General features: G+C 39.5%; 1 protein-coding gene across 6 annotated transcripts in view; it reads right to left on the bottom strand.

Moving 5' to 3' along the window:
* Positions 1-14,949, bottom strand: part of CDH8 (cadherin 8) — a 196,548-nt gene extending 181,599 nt beyond the window's left edge. For 2 of the 6 annotated variants that reach the window (XM_073307975.1, XM_073307976.1), the window contains exons 1-2: positions 14,448-14,949; positions 100-546 (exon numbers count right to left, since the gene is read on the bottom strand). In XM_073307975.1, coding sequence (XP_073164076.1) covers positions 100-351 — 252 coding nt within the window. In that variant the 5' untranslated portion in view covers positions 352-546; positions 14,448-14,949. Of the gene's footprint in view, positions 1-99; positions 547-10,654; positions 10,724-14,447 lie in introns of all 6 variants that reach the window. The other 4 variants (XM_073307977.1, XM_073307978.1, XM_073307974.1 and 1 more) reach the window with 3 other exon arrangements.
* Positions 14,950-17,465: the final 2,516 nt, after the last annotated feature.

The raw sequence follows: 17,465 nt of genomic DNA, 5'->3' as shown, positions 1-17,465 counted from the left end.
GAGCTTTAAACTTGAGCTTGATAGGAGAGTCCCGGCCAATGAGGACCTACATGTACTGTACATTTTCATAGTGAAAGCAAAAAAAAAATCTTTACTTACCCGGCCAACTAATATTGGTTCAGGTCCAGAAAATTCTTCTAATACAAACATTTGGTTCCAAACCCAGCCCCTCTTCGAACGGTTCAAAACCTTCTGTTCTCCACTGAGCCCACTTAGTCCTATACTGGATCCACTTGGTAATATTTGAGATTGATTCAGTGGAGCCATATAAATGGAAGGAAGGACAGTAATCCATAATATTATTAATGGAGTCCATACATCCATAAGCATCTCCGTTAGTTTTTCTGGCATTGTACCACGAGCTTAGCAAATCACCACAGAAATGAAACGATTATTTTGCTTTCCTCCAGATGATAGCCATCCAGTTCATCATGCAGTAAAGTACATTTACTTACAGCTCCTCCATATGTTTGCAGCACAGTAAACATAAAAATTGCTTAGCTTATAAAAACATGATCCACTGGGTTTTCCTGTCATCCAAGATTCCTGCAAAGATAAGAGTAATACAAAGTTAGCTATAAAGTGCTTGGGAATATATTTTATAAAATCTTAAGTTATTTTCATGTCAGAAAAAGGCCAAAGTCTAGTTTTATATTTGTAGTAGATTATATAAGTGTCTAGGAAATGAATTTTAATGCCCATTTAAAGGGGGGGAAAAGAACAACTAAGGGACAGGTTCTTCTGTCAATGTTGTGCAGCAGCTTCCTGCATTTGATTTCAAGTCAGAACTACTCAGTGTGAGCCAGCATATTAGAATTTGACCCTGTATAAACCTTTCAGTAAAAACTAACCACAAATAACTCTGAAGCTGAGCAATAATACTGCAGTGGGTAACTCATTTTTCCTTTTTTATTCTACATGTGCCCTGCTCTCTTTGAAGTCAATGGAGCATACTCAGTACCTCAAAGGATTGAATCCTCCCCCCCCCACCAGGCATTCATAACAGCAAGGGCAAGAATTTTTTTAAAAAAAAAATCATGTATGGCCACAAATAAAAGTTCAGTTTTAGTAAATATTGTAACATTAAGAAAGAAAATATGAATTTCATTTAGGTAGGCAGAGGCAGGCAGGAACCAGATTTCCCATTTTGCAGGACTTTCTGCTATTTCTAATTTGTTTTCCTTTCCAAAACAGCACAAAATTCAAAATATTTTGAAATTTTCTCACAAAATGACCCGACCCTCCCCCCACACACACACTAAATGGTTTTGGCCAACCAAAACTATTTTGTTCCAATAACATCAATGTCATTCCACTTTTTATTTTTTTTAATTATATTTTAGCAAAAAAAAAAAGAATAAAAATGGAAAATCAAAATATTCCAAAAAGGTTAAAATGGAATGATTCAACCTCATTGGAATGCTCTGTTTCTGTGGTAGTGGTGTTGTTTTCCAAAATTTTATAAAAATCAACATATTTCTGCAAAACATTTCACTTTTGATTCACCAGAATTTTTCAATGAAAAAAAAATCAAATTTATGATCAACCCTATTTACAAGTTCATGTTCCCATACCTCTGTTTATACAACGTCATAAAACCATTAAAAAACAATCGAAACATAATTTAGCAAAAAAAATAAGACCTTAACATTCAGACAAATAAAACCTGATGTGGAGATCTCATATAACATATTGAGGGGAAAGGAAGAGGGGAGGAGCGGACAGGAGAAGGTAATAAATAAAAGGCTCAGCAGGGGCCAATTTAAAAAAAAACACCTTTAAAATAAAATCTTGAAGTGTTTGTTTTCCCTAAGAGATGTACTGAGACGAAGAAGCTAGTTTAACAACTTAAAGCCTCCTATAGTATAGCCACAATGCTCTGAAAACCTTAAATGCAACTGTAGGTTACTTACAAAGATGTCTGGGACATAACCCAAAGGGGATAATAGCATGGCTGGAGTTTTGTAAAAGGCTTTCTGATATGTAATCATTGACTGGTTCAGAACCTAATGTAATCTTATGGAAAATTACACTCTAGGAGGATAGGTGCAGGGCTGCCAACTCATGATTTGTGTGTGTGTTGCTCAGAGCTGTACAAATCACTGATTGTTTTGGTTAGCTAGCAGTTCTGAATTTTTTAAAAATTTGTTTCATATAGACACAAACCATTTTTTTTGTGAAATTTTAGATGAGTCAAATGAAAAGCACACATTTTGGTCACACAAAGTATTTAATTCGACCAGAAACTAAACATTTAATTCAAATGTTGAGCTTTTTAAAAAACAAACAAACAAAAAAAAAACCTTAATTTTTGGTTTCAACCAAAACAATTCAGCGATATCAACATGAATTTATGAAATGTTTCACTCAACTTGAATCTGCATTTTTCTGTGAGAAAAAGTTGTGGTCAAAATAATGTCACCCAGCTCTAGTGTCTGATGATATTTGGTGTTTTTCTTGAAGACTAAACTTCTTGAGTCATATGATTATGCGAGACTCACAGCTTTTATTTTTGTATATATATTGTATGGTTCCAGTATTCATGTTTGTGAAGGAAAAACTTGAAAACATGAATTCTAAAGGCTAACAAAACAAACAGAAGACAAGTAAAAAGACACAAACTGTGGGGTTTGTTTTGTTTAACATAAGAATGGTTCATCTAGCCCATATCTTGTCTTCCAACAGCATATGGTCCCAGGTACTTCACAGGGAGTGAACAGTACAGGTAATCATTGAGTACCCATTCCCTATCACCCACTGCCAGATTCTGGCAATCAGAGAGTAGGGACACCCAGAGCACAGGGTTGCATCCCTGATCATCTTCACTAATAGCCATTGATGACCTATCCTCCATTAACTTATCTAGTTCTTTTGGGAGCTCCATTTTAGTTTTGGCCCTCAAAACGTCACTTGGCAACAAGTTTCCAGGTTTGTTTGTTTTGTTTTCATTTCAGTAACTGACAACACAGCTGTGGAAACCTCTTGCAAGAAATTCTGAAGCCATGAGAGACTCATATTTTTAAGAAGGCGAGAAGAGCTGTTATGAACTAAAACTTAGTCTGAGTACCTCTGGACCTCGAAGTATGATACTTTTGATAATGCAAAAAGAAATGAAGTAAGTGCCCAGTGAGTTATGGGTCTCAGTGCTGAAGACTGAGTGAGAGAGAGAGTGCAGGAAGGTAATGCAACCTAATTCTCTGAAGAGATTTTCTATGAAATGTGGAAGGAAGAGACGTAACCTGACTTCACATCCCCTAATCCCCTCCAGGGAGTGGTGAGGAGCAGAGTGGAAGGACAGCTCTCTCCTAAGAGGTTGGGGAGGGGTGGGAACAGCCAGCTTCACTCTGAAGACAATGAAATCATGGGGAACTAGAGGGTTTGTAGCTATTGCCCTGTGGATCTTAAAAGTGAGAGGAACCCAGAATATGTTAAGGTAGGTAGGAGGTAATTAGAGGGAGAAGGAACATTCAAGCTTAGAAAGAAACAATACACAAATTGTTTTGGGGGAAAAGTTTTTGATATTTTGCTGTTCTTGTGAATCAAAAGAAAAACAAACCTCAGGACAGCATGAACCACCGTGAAGTGTAAAGGTCACTATCTTGGCTGACACTAGGGATCAAATCAGGGACCTCCCGAGTTAGAAGCATAAGTCTTTCCAGCTTGAGTTAAACTCTGTAGGTGAGGCTGTAACACTCAGATCCAGTGTGAATTCAACACAAGGGAGAAGGGGGCACATAACACACACTGACCTGTGAATTACACCTGCACCAGAGAAATCTTTCAGATGAACCCACCGGGAGATTGCTGCTGATTTGGACACACCTCTCTAATTGGCACTTTTTTGCCATTCCCATGACTGAATAATAATAAAACACAGCACTTTTCATATTCAAGGGGCTTTTAAAAAACATCAACTAATTTATCTAATTAAGACTGAACTGCTGTCCCCTTTCACTCCAAAGGGTGCTCCCTCCTGAGCAGAGCTGATGCAAATTGGTGGGATAGTGTACACTTGTACTGCCACTCCATATGCTGTATCTTTTTGTTATATAGGGTAGGGAAGGGACATAAGACTTTAGTTACCTGAGCTGCCAAGCTGCAAAACCTAAATTTGCTTAGATGTATATTAAAACAAATACAGGAAGCTCAGATCCATTACTTTTCACGCAATACAGATGGATTAAATCCCATCTAGCTATTGCTAATACATCAAGATTCTTTAGCCATGATTGGATCCAATCTCAGTATAGCTCCATGGGAGAGGCTTCAGCAACACTTCAAACAAACAAAAATAGCAGCAGCAACAACACTGACATACCACGTTTCATTAAACCTAACTCAGTAAAACAACCTGGCAAAAAGCACAGTTAATTTGAGGGCTGTGGTCAGAAATGTGCAATAAGTTCTCCAGCACCAGTGGGAAAGGAAAGCTGCAGCATGTTTTAGGCATCACAGAACAAATCCCCCTCATAACTGCACAGGTTTTTGCTTTTAGCACTGCTATGTATGAGAATATGCACAGCTCACAATGAAGGAGACTCATTAGTATCTCCATAATGAAGGCTGTTCTTCTGGAACTCTTCACTGCAAGCCTCATTTGAACTCATTACTCTGACTTTGCCAGTACTAAGTCAATCCACCTGGAGCTGAGGGGTCTAAGCCTGTTTTAAGGGAGAGGCTTGCAACCAACGCACAGAGAAAGGACTGTCTCCAGAGTCCTGGCCAGTTGTGGAAATGGGTTCTTCTTGCCACTCTAGGTACTGCAATCCATGTGCAGGATGTGGTATTATGGAGAGGTACTATGGCACTTTTCCTGTCCCCATGGCTGCTATTGGTCCATTTGACAGGCAGGCAGTCCCTTCTGGTCATGAAGGGGAAAAGACTATTTCTCCAGTTCTGGCACCAGCTAGAGACTGCCCTGGTCCCTAAGTTAAGTTGTTCTAATTTATTCTTGGCTGCACACAGCACAGGAAGCTATTTTGTGGTCAGGGATCGCTGTGAAATAGAGACACTGCAGCCATGTTTCCCTTTTCCTTGATACTCTGTGTATACCAGGGCCTAAGGAAGTGGTGTGGTTGCTCTCTGCCATCTGAGGATCCCTTCATGAGGCCAGATCTGCAGGCTCTCCAGCTATTTTGTGCCATCAGAACAGCACAAAACACCTACAGCAGGAATAGAGTCTGGCTCTTAAACTGTTATTTCCATTATTTCCAGTGATTTGGTTTGTTTGTGAAAGTGTACCATTAATGTTTTTTCAAAAGCCACAATGTTCTTTTTCAGAGTAACAGCCGTATTAGTCTGTATTCGCAAAAAGAAAAGGAATACTTGTGGCACCTTAGAGACTAACCAATTTATTTGAGCGTGAGCTTTCGTGAGCTACAGCTCACTTCACTGGATGCATACCGTGGAAACTGCAGAAGACATTATATACACACAGAGACCATGAAACAATACCTCCTCCCACCCCACTGTCCTGTTTTTTTTAGGTTCCATGTCTGATAGGTAATTCTACAACCGTAATTCTAATTCAATAAAGCTTTTTGCCTGAGAGTATGTATAATACAGGCTTGGTTTTCTGAATGGCTCTGTGAGATGAAGATGGGAATGATTTTTTTAAAACAGTCTAGGAGTCCAGATTGTGGGTAAAATAAAGGGATTTTTCAATATAACAAATAGAGCTAGGGAAATGTGACCCTTTTTCAGATAACAGAGTGTTCTCGATAACAGTTTCAAATAATCAAAGTGAAAATATTTGTAAAATGGTTGGTTTCTCAGAGCAAAACCTATAGAGAATCAAATCACAGGTAAAGCTGAATACTTTGTTTTCTGTAACAGGATCTACCTGCTATATGTGTTGATATGCTTTTGGATAGGCAGCACCAAACCATGATTATTGTTTGGAATCTGGTAGAACTGAGGAGTTCCCGGCATGGACCAACGCTGTACAAACACAGAACAAAAAGCTTACAACCATACTGAATTTACAAGTTAGGTGATGCTCCCCCCACTTGTTGGAATTACGTTGCAGCATTATAAATGCCTAACAGTGTAATATCATTTCCAGATGTAGCACCATCATCAGTTGATATCATGTACATTACAGTTACTTTAAGGGCCAAATCCTAGTCAATTGACACAAATAGTCCCATTGACTTATGGGGGCAATAGAATAAGTATGGCAATAGGGAACAATATGGAGTTCACTGTATAATTACTTTAATTCTCATCTTATGTATAACATACCTGTGGGTTATGGTTATTTGGCAGCTGACATATTGGTAACAACCAGTACTAATTTCATTGTGGCTATTTTGCAATTATATTGTAACTTTTAAAAGGTACTAGAGAAATGATGGAATGCAATAGAACTGTTATAAAGATTAATAAAGTTAGAAAAAATTGTTAACACAAACTGCTTACTAAGAAAGAAAATGGAGTAAGGTCATAAAAGCTTGAAAAATCAATTTATTTTTAGATTTGTCAAACCACAGAATGGCTTTCTGGCCAAGTAATCCACTTTATTACAGTGCTGGTGCATTGATTTACACCATGATCCCAGTCAAGGAGATTTTACAGCCTCTCTAGAGTTTCTTCACATCAGGAAATGTTGAGTATCCTCTTGCGAACTGCTGCATCTTCAGGGCAATCCACTTCTAATTTCATTCTGCGTTCATTGCTGCCTTGTTGATCATTGTGATTACAAGCTATAGATAGGTCCTCTGACCTCACCGATTCATTTCGGAGGATTTTGTCAATTTTTAGACAATTGTTTCAGTTACGTGAAAAATCTAGCACTATTGATTTATTTAAATAAATTACACTAGAGATGCCAGACAATTAAAAGCGTGAGATATATATTTGTCCAACGTAGGCTTTTTGCAGATACTTCAGCATACACTCAAACAGTCTGTCAGAATGGATAGGAAGTTATCCTTTCATCGTACACTGGGAAGACTGGCTGTGATATAAAATAGCAATAACATGGAGAGAGAGATGGGACATAACGGCATCAGAGGTCCAGTAAAGATGTTTTAGGTAGTAAAGAAACATAGAGCTAAAGTCCAGAAGGGACCATCAGATCATTTAGTCTGGCCTTCTCTATATCCACAGGATCCCACCACCACTTAGCAGCTGCACACCAACCCCAACTGAAATTAGACCAACTTGCTGCAGGTCACAGCAGACCAGACTATTATGTGCCATTCATGTACTCCACCCTGACACCCTGATTCAATACAGGCAAATGTGCATTAAACATAGGCAGCACAGAACTGGCGAGAAGTATGTTCACCAAGTCATTTAAAGCTTTGGTTAGCATTGGTTGACTTGAGCATGGTGTTCTTGGTATTGTATATACTCCTGAAGTCTCAAAATTCCATCAGTCTCACAGGGGAGTTCTTGCCCTGCAGAGAAAATTCCATTGAACAACCTCAAGTCCCTGCAATAAATAAATTAAAGATCCTCCCTTCCTGCAAGACAGGTAGAGCTTTAGATGACAACTTGCACTCAAATTAGGAAAACACATCAGGACCGTTAATCAGAAGCCTTTTACAATAACTAATGTCCTTGGATTAGCTTCCCTTATTTGGAACATACTCATCAACAGTGACAGTTTCTTCCCATTATCTCGATGTTCCCTTGGGCCATGATCAGAAACTGAACACGCTGTCTACATGGGTACAAAATCTGCAACTGCCCCTTGTTTTTTTTAAAATAGCCAACATAGATAGGGTGACCAGACAGCAAATGTGAAAAATCGGGACAGGAGTTGTGGGGTAATAGGAGCCTATATAAGAAAAAGACCCCAAAATCGGGACATCTGGTCACCCTACAACATAGATGATAGAGACACTTTTGTACCTTGCAGCACCTCCTTTGTCAACATCTGGAAGCTCCTTCTTCCTCACTATTGTTCATTTATTTTTCTCTTAGCCCTTTCTCCCCCTCCTGTTTACTTTCCACAGTAGCTAGAATATCATTCCTATTTTCTTTGGCTTCACACTGTTCTATCTGTTCTTTAAACTCAATCCTTTTTAGTTGCAGGTATTGGTTACACTGGCAACACTTCCACTCATGCTTCCTCATCCATTTTTTTCACAGTTCTAACAGGGTTCCCCAGTAATGGCAGTAACATGATACAGACCCTTCCCACTGTGGGAAGCAGAATTATTTCCCCTCTGCTGATGCTTTCCTGGCAATTCAGTAAACCCTGAAGTTTTCTACAGTAGAAACACAAGGGCCGATACTCCGCTCCTCATTCATGTGGGTAATCCTTGCTCACATGAGCCGTCCTACAATATTCAGCATGATAATTTGCTGTTGAAAAACCCAGATAAAGAAAAAGCTTTAACAGAACCATCAAGACACAGTAACTGACTATGCCAGTAACCTTGGAACATCCTCATCCCACATGCTCTTTGCTGCTCTCAATGATTGCATTGTATCTGACATTTGATTGTACGCAAAGTCTTGTGTTTGGTTCAGTGTGCTTTTTGCCACTGAATAAGTAATAAAGAATAATGATAAATAATAGGATCTCTCTTCCAATAGTGCTTGCTTGATCATATTTCATTTTCAAGGAAATGACTATATAATTCTTGCTCCTTCATGTAATATAAATACGAAAGAAACTATGTGTTAAAATAAACAGATATTGTAGAGCATGTGCCATGTTTATGCCTTTTAGACTGTCACACCTAGTTTTAAAAAAAAAGTTTATTTGCCAGAGCATGAGGGTCAGATTTCCCTCTGATCTGTGTCAGGGCGTCAGTTCACCTCCACATTGCCTTTCTGAGAAGCTGATGGTGCCAACTCAAAACAGAGAGAAGGAAAATTGTCATATTCCATTTGAACCACCAAAGTGGTCTAGGTGATTATAACACTGAAACGCAATACGGTCACATCTGCCTCTGTTTGTTTGTACAATAAAGGGAAGAATATGACTGAACTCATTTTTTTATTTTCTGCAGTCTGTTGATTAAAGCATTTTTCCTTCCACCAAAATAGAATACTAGACTACATATAGATTTAATAGTGCTAGCTGGTGCCAATCTCACCTCTCAGACCAATGCTAATTTTTATAAGGGTGTATTACATAATTTGAAATACCTATAACACTTTTAAAAGTGAGAGGGAAAAGTGCAAGTTGTGCATACCATGTTGAGAGCTCTTAAAAGGCAAACAGATTGGCCTGTAACTGAGAATTAGGTGTTAACCATCCTCTGTCTAGGACATCATTTATCATCAGACTTTTCAGCAACTGAGATGTGCTTATCCTGTTCTTATTGAGAATTGTTTAAATATTAATGGAGGCCATAAATATGTTTTTTCATTCTTTTTCAGTAATCCATTGACATACGACAGAAACCATTATTGTTCTTTCCTTGATTTTCTTTAGAGAATGTCATCTATCGTGCACAATTGAGCAAAGTAGCATAAATAACCTTATTCTGTATCAACCCGAAATGTGATTAAAATGACCCTTGGTCTTTATGGTTTCAAGGCTGTATAAGTATGAAGTTCCCCTTGAAATAAATGCCGAAGAATGAAAATCTATACAGAAAAGGAAAAGTAACATTGCCGCGCTTTGTTGACAGTATACAGTAGTTATGGTAGTTATGCTAAGGTTTGGTTATTATCCTCTAACAACAACATATGACATTAGGGTTTAAGATCTTGCTCCTGCACCACTGAAGTCAGTGGAAGGTTTCTCATTGACTTTAACGGGAGTAGACTCAGGCCTTATATTTATTTTTGACGTTTGCATTTGCCATGCTGGACTAAATTTCTTCCTATTGGATATATTTGAAGCACACTCCCTGAGATTAAAGACCATGGGATCACTGGCTTTATACTACTCATTTCAAGTTCAGTCAGGGTAGAAATGAAGGTCCAGTGATCATTTGGTTAATTGAAAGGAAATAATGAGCAGATATATTCAATCCTTAATACTGATGTTCATTGTCAGTAATATGTATTTGCCTGAAAAATTAATGAATTACATTCTTCTACTAGAAGTACACAATTTTCTTTCCACATTGGCATTTAGTTTATATATGTTTGTATGATTAAACATTAGTAATAGGAAAGAGAAAGTGATTAAAAGTGGATTTAAACTGTAAGATGAGTTCCTTAAAGTAGGCTGTGTAGAGTTTCTTAGAATTAACCTGTTTGGATTTAATACACACCACTAAGTTTGAAAACTACAAGCAAGCTGGTGAACTAAAAATTTCTGACATACTATTTTTAACAAAATACACAGCTGCTTCTACTAGGAGTAGAAGCCTGAACAAAACATACTGAGTGGCATTTTTCCCTGTGCACGTTTAACATTTTTGGGGGAGAAAGTTGGCTTTAGACCCCCATACATGTAGTGGAGGCTCCTCAGGAAAAGCAATACATAGGTTTTGCAAAATTGAGCCAAATCCTGCTCATTTTATTAATTCTGAGCCCAACCCACCAAGATTTTGAACATCCTAATTCCCGTTGACTACAGTGATAATAACTAGTGCTTAGCACCTTGTTGGACCAGTTCCTCAAGTAGTACCATTGCCATCAAATGGTGATTGATAGTAATGGACTACTCATGAGTAAAACAAGCAGGAATTGGTCTTCTGCTTGGAGTCAGCTGCTAGTAAACTCGTTCTGAGGGCACCTTTCCATGTCAGCTCTTCTTTCCACTTTCAGATGTCATCTGCTTCCACTGCATTTTCAGAAAGAAATCCTGAAAAGTTAAAATTGCATCTGTAGTTGAAATGCCACTGTACTGATGCTGTTTATTTGATTTGTCAAACTAAGAAATTTAATAAAAGTATTCATGAACTGGGGGAAATAGTTGAAAATGTAAACTGTATTGGCACTTATGTTCAATTTCTAAAAGGGTAAATTTTCTCAGATATTTATGTTTAGAAAGCTATGAAGTGTACCACTTTTTCTATGGCAACAAGGCTAAGAAAAATGTTGAGTTTACAACATCTAATTGAATTCTATTGATGCAGACTTATGGTAGCAATGATGCTTAAAACATTTCAATGCAAAAGTCTTAGAGTTCTCCTCCCACCAGTAAAATTTGATTTGTGTTATTTTTAATCTCACAGCTCACAGAGTCTTATATGGTTTTCTGAAATGCAGATATAATCAAGGTGCACACAATTGTTATTATTAAAAGTTTGTCCAAAAGGTCAGCCTTGATATAGTGTTACAAGGAGGCAGCTTTAAAATGGAAAATGCAATACAATATACATGTGGTTTGTATACATAATAATATATGGTTGGTTATACAAAATGCTGTGAGTAGATATTAACATTTAGACTATGTAGCATTAGCAGTTGCTTTCTTATAAGTACTGTTTATAGATACTCTATCTTGTCATAACTGGTAAAGATTTGCAGCACCATGTGCTTTGAATATGCACTTTGTGTTGACTCTGTCTCTTGTCAAAGAGCTATTCTTGTTCATAAAAATACATATATCATCTCCCTCCCCCCACCTCCCACCCCCCGTGTTCATGATGGGAATTAAAACAATTTTACTGCTAGCTGAGGTAATAGTACAAGGTCTTTACTTATTTGTATATATCAGGGGTCATACGGGTGAGCCCCCAAGCCCTTAATTCCAACCGCTGACTAAAATGTCCCAGGCAAAGTACATAAGGCACGGAGACCTTCAGGAATCAACATCTTTACTAGGGAATTGACAAATGTGCAGTGAAAAAGAGACAGAACTTCTCTAGAAAGCATCTCTAAAAGTAATAAGCAAATTTATATCTGGTCTGTGACCGTGGACACCCTCTTATAAGCTTTTTGGAAGGGTCATTGAGCATGGACTCATGAAGCAATCTGTGGAGGATTCCCTCCCATAGTACGATAAAGTTTTTTTTTTTTTTTTTTTAATGAAAGATGCTTTAATGTCATATAAACAGATCAACATTTGTTAAGCAGCCAAACATATTATTTTATTTAATGACTTTTTATAAGATAAGAAACCTCACAAGTTGCTTTTTGTGACTAACACATTTCAATTAACAATACATTATTCCCCCATATATCATAATGTACCTATGTCCACAAAATACAGCTTCCAGGTAGCATAGCCTCTGCTGCAAGAGGCCCTCAACTTACAAACAGCAATAGAAACTGAAATCCTTTAAAGCCTATGATATTATAAAATAAGTATTTCAGAAAGATTGAAAAGTGCTTCAATAAATAGCAATTTTAAAAAGCAAACAGCAATATTTAGAGGGGAAGATTATGGGTTTCTGCATTCTATGAGGCACAACTGCAAGGTTGAATGGATGGAAAACCTTAGACTAGAATATTATATAAGAATCAGTTCCCCTCATATAGCTTTAAGGTTGAAATGGTCACACAATTAGGCCAGGAGGTTACATTGTAGAGATCTTTTGGTTTTAATGTTATCAGATTTTATATTTGTGGACTTGATGAGTAATGCTTTAACATGTGTGCAAAATACCATCAATGCATTTAGCCATTTTGATCATTTATCTTTGATTAAGACAGCTGAAAAAGTACATTAGGATCATTTGCTTGTTTTTATTTATTTGCTTGTTTAATATTTTCAGTAAACCTACATGTCCTGGAAACCAATTGTGATATATCATCTTGTTCCTAACAATGGACTGTAGAGGAATATCTTCAGATTGCAGTCATATGGAAGTATCACATATATCTCTTGGTCCTTATTGCAAAGAAACTCCTCAGGAATTTACAAAAGAGGATAAGTAAAGTTAAGAGGATTCTTTATCTAAAGCTTTGTTAGTTATCAGCTATATTCTTTAATTGAAACTGAAGTGAGCAGCTGTTAGCCAACTTTCTATTAAACACTAATGTTGGAGATTTGAAAACAATAGACAATTAAATGTTATTTGATTTCTTACATTCAGCAGCCCAAGGAAACATCTGGCAATGATGACCATGAAGACAAATGGCTAGTCATTGATGAGCTCATCAAGTTGGCTGTTTAAACGTGTCAGCTTTTATGAAAGTTTGCATTGTTTATATTCAGAGGAAGGGAAAGTATAGAAGATTTGGGGAGGGGCCGTTGGGGGTAGCAGGAGCATTTGATACCTGTTGGTAACCAGAGCCCTGTTTTATAATGCTATTATGTGCCAGTTTGGATAGATTCAATTCCCTTTAGTCTGGTACTTAATGTAAACTGTTTAAATTGAGAAAGGGTCTAGACATGACTGAATGGCCATCAACCACAAAGGAATCCCTGCTTATGTTAAGTGTTGGCATCTTTATGGTGATAGCCAGTGTCTAAATAAGGACTTGAGTTAATCTCTTCTATATTATCCAACGAGAAATTTGGATTATATTGTATATATGGGTTTTCTATGCTGAAGCTTTGCTGTGCTATGGTCTGATCCGGTGCCTTCTGTGCTCCACAGCTGATCACAATGTTCTTGTAGATCTGGTACAGTCTAGCAGGGATGCTATCTGACAGCTCGGGTCTCCCGGTTGGGATGTTACCACCAAGCAGATGTGATATCCAAGCAGAATGTAAGAACATGCTATTCCTCTTGCCTTTCTCAACCAGAGGATCAAATGCGTAGTGGAACAGCCCGCGTTAGGGGCTGGCAGTCCTGCATTCCTCTCTAGAAGCCTCCGTAATGATACAACTAACAAGCAACTGGAGCTAAGGGGTTTGCGCCCTCTCCTAAGTTTCAGCCGGGTGCATTCACTATTTAGTCAACAAGCACAGGAAAAGAAAACAACTTATGGGAAAGAGATGGCTCTCTTGACTACTCACAGCTAAAGCGTCCTTGTCACCCCAGCTTAGAGAAAGATAGAGCAGAACTGACGGGAGACTTTCCTTTCTGAACGGGGGAGAAGGATAAATCAGTCCAATTGCATCCATTGATTTATTTGAGGGGTTTGAGGAACCATGGGGTCGGCAGTGATAATTAGGGGGGAAATCCCCCCCCCCTTATGATTCTTCCAGCCTCCACCATTTACATATCTGGCTGGTGGCTGATTTTTATTCTCAGCACGAAAACTGCAATCTACTTCAGTGCATGAATGCAGCCCTGCATCTATTCACCATAGTACAACAGTCCAGAGATTTATTGTACTAAATAAATAAATAATAATTTAAAAAAAAAAACCCACGAGAAGAAACGGGTTCTCCAGCCCAGCGAACAGCTCACTGTGATACAAAACTCCTTCTGAACCTTTTAGAAAAAAACAACCCACCCCCAAACTGGCATCCCATTATCAGGGAATTTCAAAGAATCCGAATTAATGAGCCACTACACTTCAGTCTAATAATGCATCTGTTTATAAGGAAACAGACACTGTTTTCCTTCTAACAGATAGTGTCGGTGACAGTGTATGCAAGGTGCACCAAGTCAAAGACAAATCCATAGAGAGAAAACCTTCTACCAGTGAGAAATAAATAACTAGCTAACAATAAAACAGATACTCACTCTTGCAATGACCCAGGAAACGTCTTGCGAAGACCACTTCACAAATGGATTTAAAGGGTCTACTTCAGGGAGAGGAAAATATTAACCAGTCCGTCTGAATGGGCAGGATTCTCCGGATTTCTTTCATGCTTTTTGATGCTGCTGATGCTGGGGGAGAAGCTGGTCACTTAGACTCTCAGGTTTCTGTGCCTGCATAGTAAAGTGCAGTTAGTAATTTCTCCCTTTTGCAGAAATCAGCCGCAGCAGCTCATCGCCAGGAAAGCAGGGATATTCCAAATAAATCCACTAATTCAGGGGCTGAGCGCTCCAATGTGCCTGCCTGCCAGATGTAACTGTGAAGTGATGTGGAAAAGTGAGCTGGGAGCCTCCCCTGACAGCTCTTATTGGGCTGATCTCGGAGGCAGGTCTAGCGCTTGGAAATTCAAGGAAGCATTTTTTTTTTTTTTTCAATCTAGTAAGCACACAACTTTTCTACAAATTTCAGAGCCATTCATTCCCGAGATCCTTGCCAGGTGCCTTTCCAGCCTGAGGCTGGTGTATTTCACACAAACACTCGGGAAGAGGAGAAGCGGAATGGGAGCTGGGGAGGCGAAGATGGGATGAGGACTGATGGAGATGTCGGGCAGGGGGGGGCTCCGAGCAGAGAAGAGAAAGGGGAGCAGCGGGGTCTTCGGAGCAGGAGCCAGTTGACAGAGGAAGCCCAGGGGGAGCAGCGAAGTTGCGGGAACAAGGCGGGTGGGAGGAAGGGCAGCTGGTGGCAGAGGATGCTAGTTCTTAGGGGTCCTGGGCACAAAGGGGTTGGGGGTGGCAGAGGTGGCTGGGCGGTGGTAGGGTACAAGATTTTCATGAAGAGTCCTGGGAGAGAATGTGGGGGCTGAAAGTCAGGGGCAGGGTGTGCTGAGAAGGAACTGGGTGCTGCAACCCCCAAGGTTCAGGGAGGGGAATGGGGGCAGGGGGAGATAAGGGAGAAGTCATAAGAGGAGAAGATTGGGGAGACAGGCATCCCAGGGGCAGGGAGGGAGAAACACCCTGGGAGCAAAAGGAGAGGGGTGTCTCCAGTGGGAAGAGATTCAAAGGATCCTAGGAAAGAAAGTCCTCAGGAGACAGACCCTCCCCAAAGTGGGGGTGGGCTGGGGGAGAATGAGGAGAAAGTGTTTAGTGACCGTCTGGAAAGGCGCAGAGTTACCAGGTAATGGGTATATAAGAAACTGAAGGGAAGAGGATGGGGAGAGCAGGGGAAGGGAGACACAAGGAGGCTGGAGCCAAAGGAAGAGGAAGGTTTGGGCAGGGGTAGAAATCTGAGTGGAATGAGATGATGAGGGAGGCCTCAGGACAGGAACGGTGAAGAGTTGGTGGGAGGTGCAGGAATAGGCGAGAGACAATAAGGGACGATGGTGAAGCGATGAAGGAGAGAAAAGGATGGGGGAAATGAGGGGTGTGAGAGAGGGATTGGGAGAATAGAGACCACATAGCATGTGAAAATGAAAGAAGGAATATTCTTAATCAGTATTGTGAAAACAGACCCTGCAGAAGGAAAAATCCATCAAAATGTTCAGTAGAAGGCTTGGGGAAGAAAGGACAGAGGCCAGGGAGTTATGCTAAGGGAGCTATTTTTAAAATCATTTATATATAAAAATAAACAAGGCATGTGTGTGTGAGAGAGAGAGAGAGAGAGAGAGTCAGGTTTCTCCCCTATCATTGTAGGCCCATATCCAGTGTTCTACAAGTATAGCTGTGCTGGGTGACCCAATTTCAGAGCTTTAGCATGAGGTGGAATGAGGCTAGGTCCCTTCAGTACAACAAGATGTGGCAGCACTATGGGACAATGGTGTTGTAAGAAGTTCTCTTAACATGGTTGGGGCTCTTGGGATTACAACGGACCTTATGGCTCCTAGTTTCTAGTTCCAGTTTGTCATCACTGATTACCTGTTTTGGTTTTATACAGTGCAATCCCGCAGCAAGCTGAATGCTTTTGAGAGGTACTGAGCATCCTCAGCTCCCTTTTCACTTTAATAAGAGACGAGGGTGCTCAGCACCTATTTGAAGCATTCAATATTTATAGAAAGGGCCCAGAATGAAGTTCCTGTGCAAAGGATCTAAAGAATTCTGTTATGCAGGACACATGAGGTGATAATAATGATCTCTTCTGACCCTAAAAATCTATTAACTGAGTTTGTGTTTTTTCTTTTGTTTTCACATTGGAAGATGTGTGCCTGAATGTTGTTTTCACTCTGGAAGATCATACACACTCACATATGTATATAAGACTCTCACGTGTGTCAATATATAGTTATGTCTGTGCTGTGTTAAGTATGTTACAGTTTTTGTATAATTCTTTATATCATGGTTCTGAAGGTTAGTTTTATAAAGGAGTATAGTCTGGCACATTTCTGTTGCAGGTCCTTTAGTGCTCTGTGACAGAAGAGGGGTAGGGATCTGCAGTAGGAGCACGGGGAAAAACCTCTTTTACTAAGAAAATGTTTCATTTGGGAAGAGTGGTTAAAAATCTTTTTTGTAGCGCTGAGGCTAGTTTGTTGTTTTTGAGGGTTATGTTTGTTATTTATTTAAATTGATTTATTTTTATGGTGACATCATTGGGGGCCTCAAACTCATTCTTTTAAGGGGAAGCTCTGGGGGAGGGATAGCTCAGTGGTTTGAGCATTGGCCTGCTAAACCCAGGGTTGTGAGTTCAATCCTTGAGGGGGCCATTTAGGGATCTGGGGCAAAATTTGGGGATTGGTCCTGCTTCAAGCAGAGGGTTGGACTAGATGATCTCCTGAGGTCCCTTCCAACCCTAACCTTCTATGATTCTAAGAAACCTCAAACTTGCCTGGGCTATCATGACTGTGTAGGAACAAAGGGTCTTTGAAGACTTGATTACAGATGGGAGGTGAACAAAGGAGCCCCCTACTCCAACATAGGGTGAGGCAATAGGCTGGCTTATGTTTATTGCCAATGACAACTATTAAATGTTTTTATATGTTTGTCTAGGTCTGATGGAAAATGCAAACCAGCATT

This window comes from Lepidochelys kempii, chromosome 12, assembly GCF_965140265.1.
Source record: "Lepidochelys kempii isolate rLepKem1 chromosome 12, rLepKem1.hap2, whole genome shotgun sequence".
Lineage (NCBI taxonomy): Eukaryota > Metazoa > Chordata > Testudines > Cheloniidae > Lepidochelys > Lepidochelys kempii.
Note: the sequence above shows the minus strand (reverse complement) of the source record. Positions and strands in the feature narration are given on the sequence as shown.